The 13,275-nt window shown below is 39.7% G+C and overlaps 1 protein-coding gene across 1 annotated transcript in view; it reads right to left on the minus strand.

Moving 5' to 3' along the window:
- The window catches only part of CWC27 (CWC27 spliceosome associated cyclophilin), a 1,911,839-nt gene that overhangs the window by 723,551 nt on the left and 1,175,013 nt on the right, over positions 1-13,275 (minus strand). The window contains exon 11 of the mRNA XM_044063365.1: positions 811-1,046. Within this exon, the coding sequence (XP_043919300.1) occupies positions 811-1,046 (236 nt within the window). The remainder of the gene's footprint in view (positions 1-810; positions 1,047-13,275) is intronic.

Genomic DNA, 13,275 nt, shown 5'->3' on the forward strand with positions numbered 1-13,275 from the left:
GGAGGTCTAAGAGCACACAGTGATACCAAACAGTCTAGATTTAGCAGGTCTGAATCTAGACTATGCTATATAATGGAAGGAAACAGAATTTCTAGATGGGAAGGAGTAAGGGAGAGTCATTTAAAGGTAAAAGTGTTTATTAGTATACTATTAGATGACCTGCAGTGGTACCACCCTGTGCACAAACTGGCAGCTCTTCGAGCAGCTGTGAACAGTGGGAGAATACGGAGAGCATTTCCTATAGACTATTTTAAACTAGAGAGGTTTGCTTACATGCAAGCATGGGGAACCGCGTTTGGCTTTTATACGAGCAGTATGAAAGACTTTGATAAAGTTAATCCTCGGGTCAATCAGATAAAAACACAAACAGCTATCAACCGGTAGTTCTCACATTGGATAGGTTAAATTTAGCTCACTGTTTCCACCAGAGTATAACAGAACCACTCCAATGTAAAACAAAGTGGCTTTGAGCTCAAGTGCAGTAACAAATGCTACACAACAGAAGTAAGAATTCCTGCAATATCAGAAATCCTTGAAAATAAGTTCACTAACCCTTAGAAATGTTCACAACACACAAACTTTGCAAAATCTAGAAATATTTTGGCAGACTCACTCAGAACAGCTTTTGCTTAAATGAGGTATCACAAAGGACTTCTTGTTATATTACTATTTGCTGGAAATGCTATAGATTGTATTTACTTAAGTGATTCTACTTTTCTCTTAATGAAAATGTTTGTAAATGTTCAATATCTTGCACACAGTGGGTGCTTTGACTTATCCACTTATAAATATATAATAGAAGCAACATACCGCCTGTATCATTTTCTTCTTCTGCTGCTGCTTCTTCCTCCTTCTCCTCTTCTTTTTCATCTGCTGCTGCAACCACTGGTGCCTCAGTTGTTGTAGTACTTGCAGCAGCTACTTCTAATGCTGCTGCTGAAGTGGCTACTACTGCTTCAGCATCTACTTTAACATTTTCTTCCTTTTTCTGTTGGGCTGCAAGTAGCTCACGTTTTAGCTGACGGGCTTCTTTGCGCAGTTCCTCACTGTGAAGAAAAAAAAATTTATCTTGAGTTTTAGGGACCAGGCGGCAATAAGTCAGTCTAAATATCAGCTAAATAAATCTTGCCTTCATTAAGCAGTATGCACTCTCATTTGTGTCTGACAGCAACATATGCAAATGAAAAATTAAATAAATATCTTCACATATGTAACTAAAAAATAAAATAAAGATCTTAACAACCAGTTCTGTTACCGCCTGAAGTTCTGATAACCAGTAAACCTTACTTTATGCCTAATCTGTGTGACTTGGGGTTAAGTACACTGAGAAATGACAGCAGAACTCCAAATACTGGGCACGTGAGGGTTAACATCATCCTGCAGAACAATATTTTATATTTCATTTTCCTGCATTTACAGGTGTCTGTGTACTATAATGTAATCACAAAGCATTGAGAGGATTACAAAAAGAAGGGGAAAGTTACAGTGGCTACAAAGTTACTTACTCTGGAAAAGAGAAGGGGATATGACATCGATACAGGAAGGGGAAAGGTGAAGAAAAAAACATGAGAGGAAGGATGATGTGTGAAAGGGCATATGTAGAAAATAAACGGATATGCAGACATACTAATCTGCAGGCAGTAAACCATTAGAGGAAGGATGATACTGAAGAAGGCATATGTAGAAAATGAGGGTCTATAATAAATAACCAAAGAGGCGTTTCAGCGAACACCTCTTCGGTGACACATAATGAACGAACGCACTAAACCGCGATCGTTCAGAACAGCGATTTCTTTCCCCGGGAAAGAAATCGCTTGGCCATCCCCATAAGTTTGCCATTTTCCCCACTATAGTGTGATCTCGAAGTTGGAATATTTAGTTAGGGGAGTGTGGGGGGCACAGCCCCCAAATTGGTGGGGTGTGGGGGCAGAACCCCCCAATTTATGTTTCTAATGATGTTTTTTTTTTTTGTTTTTGTTTTTAGACAAGCGATTTCTTTCCCAGGAGAAAAAGCATTTCTTTCAAGGAAGTCAACTCAACAGAGTCCCTGAATTCAAAAAACGTGATGGAAGGGCAAGGACAGGCTCAACAACCCAGACCAAAGCCGGTAAGGGGAAAAGGCAATGGAAGAAACAGGAAGAAGTACGACTGTTTAATTTAAATCAATGCGTTAGTAATATATTTGTAAATGACTCTCATGACTCTTATGCTTCTCACAGTGCAGTTAAATATGTTACCAATATTTTTGGTGAGCAAAATGGTGTTTGTTTAAATCCCCAAAACATCTGGAGGGGCGTATGAAACATGTCATACACAAGAAGAAGTGAGATTGTTTAAATGATTCTTGTGTTTCTTATAGCACAGTTAGTAATGAAAATATTTTGAATGTAGTTCAAGATGATGTTCATTTAAATTTTGAAATCCTTACAGTGGCTCAAGGTCATGAAGTTGAAACTAATGCTATGAAAATTATCAATCTCACTGATGTTAATATTTCTGACGCTGCTGAAAGAGTTTTCTTTAGAGGGGCAAACTTTGTATCCACCAGAATTTCATCTTTGGCAGACATGATTACTGATGTCAAGAAATTTTGTCACAAGTTAAATCTTAAAGTGTTTTTCAAACTAGACAAGATATGTCTTTTTTAGATGTAGAAAACAGTAGTGAATCTTCTGATGAAGATGACTTATTAAAGTTAAGTATTTATGAAAATGAAATGTTTGAAACGTGTAGATTTTGGTGAAGGGAATCAAGTGATGATTCACAAGGTAATACTCATCCAAGCCCATTTTTCACAGGATATGGTTGTTTAGAAATGCCTAAATTGACTTCAGATAGCAGTTTTATGCCCCCTAGGACTAGTCAAGCTATTAATGTATTTGAAAATTTAGTGGGTAAAAAAAGTGGAAAATGGTTATGGCCAGTTTGTAAAGAAATTCGAATCTTATAATTTAAGCAAGGAAGAATGGTTGGCATTGCAGAAACTTAGATCAGATTTTAATGGGATAGTATACAAAACGGCTGACAATGGAGGCAATTGGGCAGTTATGAGTATAGCACAATATGATGAAATGGTTTCAAATATATTATCTGAAGAAGGATATTATGTTTCATAGTATAGTAGTTTCATAGTATAGTACTAGGCTATCTGCCCTAGGGCATTTATAAGCCTAGCCAAAGTGTATGTGGCTTTCGCCACCCATGTAATGATACAAAAGTGCACAATTTAAATTAAATTTAGTTTACTGTGCCTCTATCTAGCAATGACACAGAGATGACCCCCGGGGTAAACCTACGATCACCCATCCATTCGTCCAGATTTATAGTTTCATAGTAAAATTACAATATAATCCTTTACATAGATTTTCAAAAGAATTAGAGAATATATTGGAATGTGGAGAAAGATTTGGATTTTTGAAACACAAAGATGTTAAAAAAATTGATTGACAACACACCTAAACATCCGTTTATATATGCTATCCCTAAAATTCATAAGAATATGCTCAAACCCCCGGGGCGACCGATTATTTCAGGAATAGGATCTTTTCTTGAAAATGTTAATATTTTTTGATTTTCATTTCAAGAAATATTTGACAGCTATACCCTCCCATGGTAAAAATACTCAGCAGATTTGTCAAGAATTGCTCAATTTGGAATGTAAATATAATTATTTTTGGGCAACAGAGGATGTTACTGCTTTGTATTCTAATATTAATAAAAGATGGGGCATGGCGGCAATGGCTAAAAACTTGGGGGAAGGGTCACACTCTACATTTTTGTTGACCTTGCTTGAATTTTGTCTGACCCATAACTATTTAACATGGAAGAATTAATTTTTCTTGCAAATGAGGGGAACAGGGATAGGGGCAGCTTTTGCCCAATCGTATGCTATCATCTATATTGGGTGATTTTGAAAATCAGTTTATGGTACTACAAGATTATTATTTGAGAAATGTAGTATACTATAAGAGATACATAGATGATTTATTATTCATTTGTAAAGGTGATCAGTTTGAATTTGTGGAATTTATGGAAACTTTAAATAACACACATGGATTGAGGTTTACTTTGGGGCATTGGTAGGGAGAGCACTTCGTTTTTGGAAGTCATGTGTTATGTAAACAATGATCAAAAGATACACACAAACCATATAGAAAACCCACAGCTGTCAACAATTTCCTGCATGCTACTAGTATGCACCCCCGCCATATGATCGAGTCATTACCATATGGGGAATTCAAAAGAATTTCTATGAATACCTCTGAAGTTGATTTAAAGGAAACTAACTTGAATGAGGTATATATTAGACTAAAGAACAAAAGATATGATGACCGTACATTGCAAAAAGCAAAGAATAAGGTTAACGATATTGGTGAAATCAGAGTGAGAGCTGGTAGTAACTATCATGGAAGAACAGTCAGAGATGGTACAGAGGATGGAGGGGTGAAAGATAAATTGTTTTTTGTTACAAGATACTCTGATTTTTCTCCCATTTTGGAGAAAATTGTTAGGCAGGCTAGGGAAATTGTCAGTGAGGATAACTCTATCAGCTCTTTGTTTCCTAAACATATAGTGTTTTTTTATAGTTGGTACAACAAGTTAAAAGAACTTCTAAATAGAAAAGTCTTAAAATTAAAATGTACAGATGTAACAGGCAAACTTGTTGGAACCTATAGTTGTGGAAAATGCTTAGTATGCAACCACGTTAAAAATTTAGATGGCAAGAAAATGAATGGTAAATTGTACAGGGCCAGTGAATATTACAACTGTGACAGCTGTGGTGTCGTTTATATAATAAGTTGTGACTGTGATCCAATTTCCTGGTATATTGGTCAAACCACCAGGACGGCCAAAGTACGAATTATGGAGTACTTCGGGGATGTGAGAAGACAGAAGCCTGAGAGTCCTGTTGCCATGCACTTCTTGTCTAAACATCAAGGGTCAGACAAGAGTCTATTTTTTAGTATCATAGCACAACCAATTTACAGTGATGGGAATTTTAAAAAACAATTAGACTAGAATAGAATAAGTATTAACTGTCATACTTTATGCATACATACAAATGTTTCAAGCACAGGCATTAAGCCTTTCTAGCTTGCCAATATGCCAAAACACTTGTTCCCATAATAAATGTCCACGCTGTTCTTAAAAATATCTAAACTAGTACTTGCTTTAGTTTAAAGTAATTTAGTAGTCTGTTCCAAGCATCAGCTACTTTGTCAGAGAACCAATTAGTACACTTCTCAGTCCTATAGAATCTTCTACATAGGTTATCTGACGATTCTCTAGTACTTTTTGATAACCCCAAACATTCCCAGAGGTAGTTGTCCCTAAATGCCCTATAAACCTGAATAAGATCTCCTCTTAAATATCTGTAAGAGACACCGTACAAGTTCAGATATTTTAGTCTTTCATAATAACTTAGATTTTCACATCCATGGATGCCCTTAGTATATTTCCTCTGTACTCTTTCCAGTTTATTCATGCTTGTTTTCCTATAGGGTTTCCATACTGTTATTCCATACTCAACTTTGGGTCTAATGTAACTAACAAACAATGACTTCATTATGTTTGATTTCCTAGACTTATAAATCTTTTTATACAACCTATAGTTCTATAGCTATCATTAGCCAATTGGTTGATATGATTAGAAAAACTCATAGCTGAATCTACCCATATACCCAGGTCCCTGAATGAGTCTACAGGTTCAATCACTGTGTGCTGTATTAAATATTCACCTTTCAGTTTATGTCTCCCAAATCACATATGCTTAGTTTTTGATGTATTTATCAACATATTATTCTCATGTGCCCAAATGGTCAATTTAGTCAAATTATTTTGCAGATATGCCTTATCTGTTACACTTGTAATCAGTTTACCCAATTTCAGGTCGTCAGCATATAGACTGTCGAACACCTCAGATGAAAAAGTAAGGTCTGGAAGACACAATCTAAACAAGTATAGGTCTAGTACAGAGCCCTGTGGAACACCTTGACTGTAACCAAGGATTTCACCTGTCCAGTTAGTGTGTGATACTTGCCATGTCCTATTTTGTAAGCCATGCAGCTATCCATCCTATCAACAGTACATCAATACCTAGTTGTACTAATTTATTGATCAGTGTTTTGTGCATGACCCTGACAAATCCTAAAGTTAAATCTATATAAATCACATCACAGCACAATTTTTAATTCATAGCTGTTATTATATTGTTATAGAACATCATGTTACAGGTAGCAATAGATCTATTTTCAACATATGCATGCTGATATATGGTTTCACGTCCCAACCTATCCAGTTCTGACAATAACTTATCCAGTATTACCTTCTCCATTATTTTTCCACAACATGAAAGTAGACTTAAGGTTCTATGTGATTCTGGGTTTGTCCTACTCCCCTTTCCCTTAAAGACAGGTTTAATAAGTGCATGTCTCCAATCTTGAGGAATTTCCCCACATTTATATGACCTAGTGAATAACAGATGTAATGGCAGTGTAAGTTCTTGCTTAAGTGTTCTCAGTTAATTGTTACTTATTCCGTCTCCTCCCTGCATTTTGTTTGGATCCAGTTTGCACAGTTTTTTTCAATATAATCTAATTTGATTCCAGTATCTGGGGTTACCTGGATATCACTAGGACAACTTACCACCCCTTTTGTGGAGCCAAACTGTTTTCCATAAGATTTTGTAAATATATCTACAATCTGTTGTGTCAGAGAATAAATTTTAGAATCTGCACACAGTTTATCAATTTGTGTATCTTTACTCCTTCCACATCTTATGTATCTATTTATGTCCTCATGGAATGAATTTGGAAAATAATTTGAACATTTAGAATAACTGAGTAAAATTTAAAATCATAGTATATTGGAAAATTCATACATGGGCATATAAATTGTTAAGATTATTAATATTTATAAACTAAAATGAAGGAAGTTTGGAAGTATTGTAATATAACAACATAAGAACCTTTATTGTCAAATAATAGTGGATATAAAATGAATAGATAGATAATCATGAGTCGATTTAAATTTTGGTTATGAGAGAAAAAATATGTATAATGGGGAAAGAAAAAGTACAGTTTTGTACCTACCATAAATGTAGATGCCCGATAGACATGCAACTGCAGTCGTAACATGTGGGTTGTCCTGCCTCAGGCAGCCCTCGGTCGGCCGGATTCCAAAGTCTGGGTCCGACGTCGGCTGATGTCGCATTTCTCTCCGACGTCAGAGCGGCTGGAGTATATAAGCATCAGCCGACGCCATTTTCTTCAGTGTTTCTTGCCCCAGATGCCAGGTGCCCTCCAAGGAAGGCTGTAATCATATTGGAAGACAAAAACCGGATTCCAAACAAATACATGAGCAATAAAACAAATACACCATAACAGATATCCCCAGCTAAGAGTGAGGGGGATAGGAGTGGATCCTAAGCATAGAGGGGAGGAGGGAAAACCCGACTGCAGTTGCATGTCTATCGGACATCTACATTTATGGTAGGTACAAAACTGTACTATGTCCTTCAAGAATGCAACTGCAGTCATAACATGTGGGTAGAATACCATAGCTTAGCTGGGGGAGGAGGTATGCTCTAGGAAAGAGATGGTGTGGCAATCAAACCCTGCAGGACTGGCGAAGCAAAGCCTGCTCTGGATCTGGAATATAGGGGGAGATTGTAGTGTTTTGAGAATGTATGCACGGAGCTCCATGTAGCAGCTTCTAGAATGTCCTTTGTAGGCACCCCTCTTAAAAATGCTGTAGAGGTGGCTGTAGCTCTGGTGGAATGTGGTCTGACATAGGCTGGAACCGTCTTTCCATGAAAGGAATAACAGAATCTGATGCAATGTCCAATCCATTTAGAAATAGTCTGTTTTGAAATTGCTTTTCCTTGGACTGCAGGGGCGTAAGCTACAAAAAGCTGTTCAGACTTCCTACTGGCCTTGGTTCTGTCCAGGTAGTATCGAAGTTGTCTATGAATGTTCAAGGTATGCAAAAGCCTTTCCCCCTTATTCTCAGGATTGGGGAAGAAAGCAGGCAGATGAATGGCTTGATTTAGAGAAACCCTAGATACCACCTTTGGCATAAAGGTAGGGTTGGTCCTTAATGAAACCCTGTCTCTATGGAAAATAATAAAGGGTGGTATTGCCATTAGGGCCTGTAGTTCCGAGACCCTTCTTGCTGAGGTAATTGCCAACAGGAAGGCTGTTTTCCATGAGAGAAATTGCAAGTCAACTGAAGCTGCTGGCTCAAAAGGAGGTAGAGTCAGTTTTTCTAAGACAAAATTGAGGTCCCAGGCTGGCACTGGGGCCTTTCTTGGTGGCTTAATGTTCTTGATTCCCTGAGGAATTGTCTTAGTAAGGGGTGAGAAAAAACAGGAGGATCAGTGTTGTATCTAGCTGAAATAGCAGATGCATGTATCTTTATTGAAGAATATGAGAGGCCGCTCTGTAACATATCTGCTAAATATTCCAAGATAAGTGGGATGTTCAGTAATGATGCATCATGTCCTTTGCTGGTATTCCAATTGCTGAATCTTTTCCACTTTGCTAAGTAGACCTTTCTGGTGGACGGTCTTCGAGCCTCTGTTAGTATCCACTGAACTTCCTTGGAGAGAGATAAGCTGAAGTTATTTATGGGATCTCCCAGGCTGTTAGCTGCAGTGTCTGAAGGTTTGGATGCAGAGTTTCGAAATTGTGTCAAAAGTAGAGGCCACTGAGGGAGGGCCCACCTCCTGGTGTGACAAATGCTCCATAGTAGTGGGTACCAGTGTTGTCTTGGCCAATCCGGAGCTATTATGATTCCCTTGGGCTTCTCTGCTTTGATCTTTAGTAATACTGAGGTCATCAGTGGCAGAGGTGGGAATGCATAGATTGCTAGGGAGTTCCAGTTGAATGAAAGAGCATCTATTTTCCAAGCCTTTGGATGGTATGTCCTTGTGCAAAATTTTGGTAGGAGATGACTGAGGTGAAAGGCAAACAGGTCCACTTCTGGCTTGCCCCATGTCGAAGTGAGTTGTCTGAAAGCCTTCGGATGTAACCTCCACTCATGTGGATCTGTGAAATTTCTGCTTAGGCTGTCCGCCAACACATTGTCTTTTCCTGGAGCAAACTGGGATTGTAACTGGATGTTTAGGCTCAGTAATTTCTGCCAAAGCTGCATTGTCAGTCTGCAAAGGGGGTAAGAGTGGGTGGCCCCCTGCTTGTTTATGTACCACATCACAGTGGTGTTGTCTGTCCGTATCATTAAGTGACCTTGCTGGAGTTGGTTTTGAAAAGCCTCGATAGCATGCATTACTGCCAGCATTTCCTTTTGGTTTATATGCAGATGTGTTTCCTTTGGAGACCATTGTCCTTGTCTACACCTGCCTTCCATGTGTGCCCCCCATCCGAGGTCTGAGGCGTCTGTAGTCATGGTCTGTGTTATCTGTGGTTTTTTGAATGACATACCTGTGTTTTCCTGGCTCACCGAGGCCCACCATAGGAATTCCTTTTGTAGGCATGGAATGAGTGGTATGATTGTCTCCAAGTTGTTGTTGTGCTGAGACCAAACGCTTTTTAGGTACCATTGAAGCTTTCTCATGTGTAGTTTTGCTAATGGAACCAGTAGAATGCAGGATGCCATGTAACCCAGGGCCTGTAGGAATCTCCTTGCAGTCATCTGGGTGAGTTTTGCTAAACCTTTGAAGTATTGAGTTAACTTCTCTTGCTTGTCTTCTGTCAGGTAAGCCATCTGAGAGGCTGTGTCTAGTTTGGCTCCTAAGAAGATTATTTGCTGGGATGGCTGCAGTCTTGACTTTTGGAAGTTGACTGTGTATCCCAGAGCTTGAAGTAATCGTATGACATATTCCAGATATTTTGTCAACATCAATTTGTCGTCCGCTTGTATGAGGCAGTCGTCCAGGTACGGGTAAATTTGTATACCCTGGAGCCTGCAATGAGCAATTACTGAAGCCAGGCATTTTGTAAACACTCTGGGCGCAGTAGATAAGCCAAATGGCAATGCTGAGAATTGATAATGCTCTGGCCCTGCAAGAAATCTGAGGTATCTTCTGCAGCTGTGTCTGATAGGGACATGCAGGTATGCCTCCTTGAGGCCCAGAGTAATCAGCCACGACTCCTTGCCCAGCATGGGAAGGAGTTGCTGCAGAGTCAGCATTTTGAACTTTGGTAGTATGAGAAAGGTGTTTAATGCGGACAAGTCCAGTATTGGTCTCCATTGAGTTTCTTTTCTTGGAACAAGGAACAGTCTTGAGTAAAACCCCTGTTCTTGTTCTTGTTGTGGAACTCTTTCTATTGCTTCCATTCGAGTTAGCAGAGTGATTTGCTTGATAGCCTCTGCCCTTTGATGTTGTGGTAGATTTGGCATGCCTTGTTTTCTTGGTAAGGTATGAAAATGAAACCTGTACCCTCGGTCTATAATGTCCTTTGTCAGTCTGTGCCAGTTTTCTGCAAACAGAGATAATTTCCCGCCCAAGGGAGCTTCTAGTTGTTCCCTGGTAGGCGGTAGTAGAGGAAAGTCATTGAGATTGTGGTTGTTGGGCAGGAGAAACCCCTGCGTCACCTCTTTGGTTTCCTGGCTGCCATTGACGTCCCCTGTAAGGGCCTCTGTATTGGCCTCTTCCTCGGCCACGTCTGTTCTTACCCCTTTGAAACTTTTCTGGATTAGGAAAGGACCAGTTTTTTGAAGGCCAATTCCTTCTGAATCTGGGGGGTTGAACCTGGAGGAAATCCTTTACAGTTTCAACTGATTTAGCTTTTTCTTCGATGGTCTTTAACACATACTTAGCATTTGCACCAAAAAGCTTGTTCTTTTCCAAAGGTGCATCCAGAAGTTTTGCTTTTACATGATCTGGTAGAGATTGATCTTTTAACCAAGCATGTCTACGCATCACTGCCCCTGTCATAGCTGCCTACATGAAGCTTCCAGTGCATCATATCCACACTGCAGGAAGTGATTGCTTACTTGCTGAGTGTTATGTACAGCTTCCTGCAAGGTCTTCCTGTCTAAAGGATCAGGAGAAGCTAATGTTTTTTGTAAATCTTATAAAAGATAATCCTGATATTGGAACATATGAAAAAGGCAATTTAAAGCTCTCATAGACAAGGTAGTGGAAGTGTAAACCTTTTTACCCCATCTCTCTAATGACCTTGCTTCCCTGTTGGAGGGCAAAGGATTTTTGGAAGTGGAGGCTGAAACTCCTTTAGGCCCCTGTGAAATAGTTTCCAAATCAGCAGTATGGGCCCTGAATAAATGGGAATGAGTTTCTGGGACCCTGTAATACCTGTCTGGCTTGGCTGGTGCAGGAGGAAGAGAATCAGGGGTAGCACTAGAATCAGAATACAAATCATCCAGAACATCAAGTACAGGAGGAATAGCTAAGGGCCTGTGCTGAGGCTTCTTAAGGAAAGTCCTAAGGCGTTTCCTGGAATCAGAATATTCCTGACCCTACCACTTGAAATGTTCCCTCATGGTGTGCAGAACTTCCCCAAAAGAAATATCCTCAGGAGGGGAGGCCGAAGGTATGGAATCTTCTGCATCCGAGTCCTCATAGGTCTGGAAGAGCTCTTCCTGGCTATCAGAGTGGACAGAGCCCTCAGAGTCTTCATCTGAAGGAGTAGGGTCAGAGGGTTCAACCCGGAGCCTTTTATCAGGAGGAGGCTGGGATGCTCTCTCAGGATGGGCCTGTGAACCTCTAATCATGGAAATTAAATCAGCAGCCATGGACATAATTTGTGTCTCCGGAGTCGGCTGAGGTAAGGATTTGGAAGTAATATGCTTTGTTTTGCTGGCTGCCTTAGCCCTAGTGTAGGCCTTAATAGACATGGCCATAGGAGGCCTGGCAGCTCCACGTGCAGGAGTGACCTTGTCTACAGCAATGGTCTCGGGCATTTCCTCGGTTTCGGTATCCGGAGGAAAATCTATAACTGGCGGAGTAATGTCTGGAATCGGAGTCGTCGGTAATGCGGTGTCTTCGGTTCGGAGCGGTGGAGAGACCGTCTCAGAGGGAACCGGAGCACTCGCGCTAGGTTTTGGCGTGGATTCGGTGGTAGACGCGGGCCGAGGATGTCGGTCCCGGTCTTTTCGCTTTTTGAGAGTTTGCGATGTCGGAAGATCCGACGGCATGGTGTAAGCAAATTTATCGCCGAAAAAATCTTCAGCGAACTCCGCCCGGCGCCTGAGAGTGCGCTTGTTGAAGCGAGCACAGGCTACACAGGCCGAGACGTCGTGGTCTGGGCCCAGGCAAGGGAGGCAGTAAGAGTGGAAATCCTTATGAGGTATTTGTTTACCACAAAAAAGACAATTGTTAACTTTTTCAGTAATTTCTGACATCGGCTGAGGCAAGAAAAGGTCCCCAATGGGGTACTTAGCTTTTTTGATGACTTCGGTATCATAGAATACAGGAGCTGACCGACCGGTACTTGCGAACCGCTTCTGCTTCGGGCACCGCGCGGCAAGAAAGACTGAAGAAAATGGCGTCGGCTGATGCTTATATACTCCAGCCGCTCTGACGTCGGAGAGAAATGCGACATCAGCCGACGTCGGACCCAGACTTTGGAATCCGGCCGACCGAGGGCTGCCTGAGGCAGGACAACCCACATGTTATGACTGCAGTTGCATTCTTGAAGGACATCTAATATTGCACTCATTATAAACATAGTGACAATACGTCAGGAATATGTATTTTGCATCCATATTCTCTACACAGTTATTGAAAAACATGAAGAAAGGAAGACAGAAGTACTTAAAAATAAATGCATTTAGAAGTTCAAGAAATGTAACTTTTGTTATGCATGTACAGCGGGTGTTGAATGAAGAAATGGTAGTGCAATTTGTTTAAGTGTTAAAACTCCATTAGACTGTTTGATGTTTCCTGAAGCACATTTCACTTTAAATTTAAGGTTTCGGTGTATGGAGAATAATACACATAATGTTGTTAGATGAAATATATATTGATGATATGTAAAATATAATCATTTTTCTACTTATTTTTTACACTGTCATTGTAAAATATGAAGAAAGTGAAGGAAACATTGATTCATTTAAAAATAGATGCATCTAAAGTATGCACATTTGTTGCTGAATGAAGAAATGGTAGTGCAATATGTATTTAAGAATGTGATTTTAAATCATACTTTACTAGTCTGTTTTATGTTTAATGAAGTATACTTTAAATGGCTTAATATTAAGATAATCATTTAATTATTTAATTATGTAATTGCTTGAAAATTAATTGAATAACTGGAAAGATAAATTGTATATATAGGGACATACTTGTAATGT

Source organism: Protopterus annectens, chromosome 2.part1 (assembly GCF_019279795.1).
Source record: "Protopterus annectens isolate FY-2018-M chromosome 2.part1, PAN1.0, whole genome shotgun sequence".
Lineage (NCBI taxonomy): Eukaryota > Metazoa > Chordata > Ceratodontiformes > Protopteridae > Protopterus > Protopterus annectens.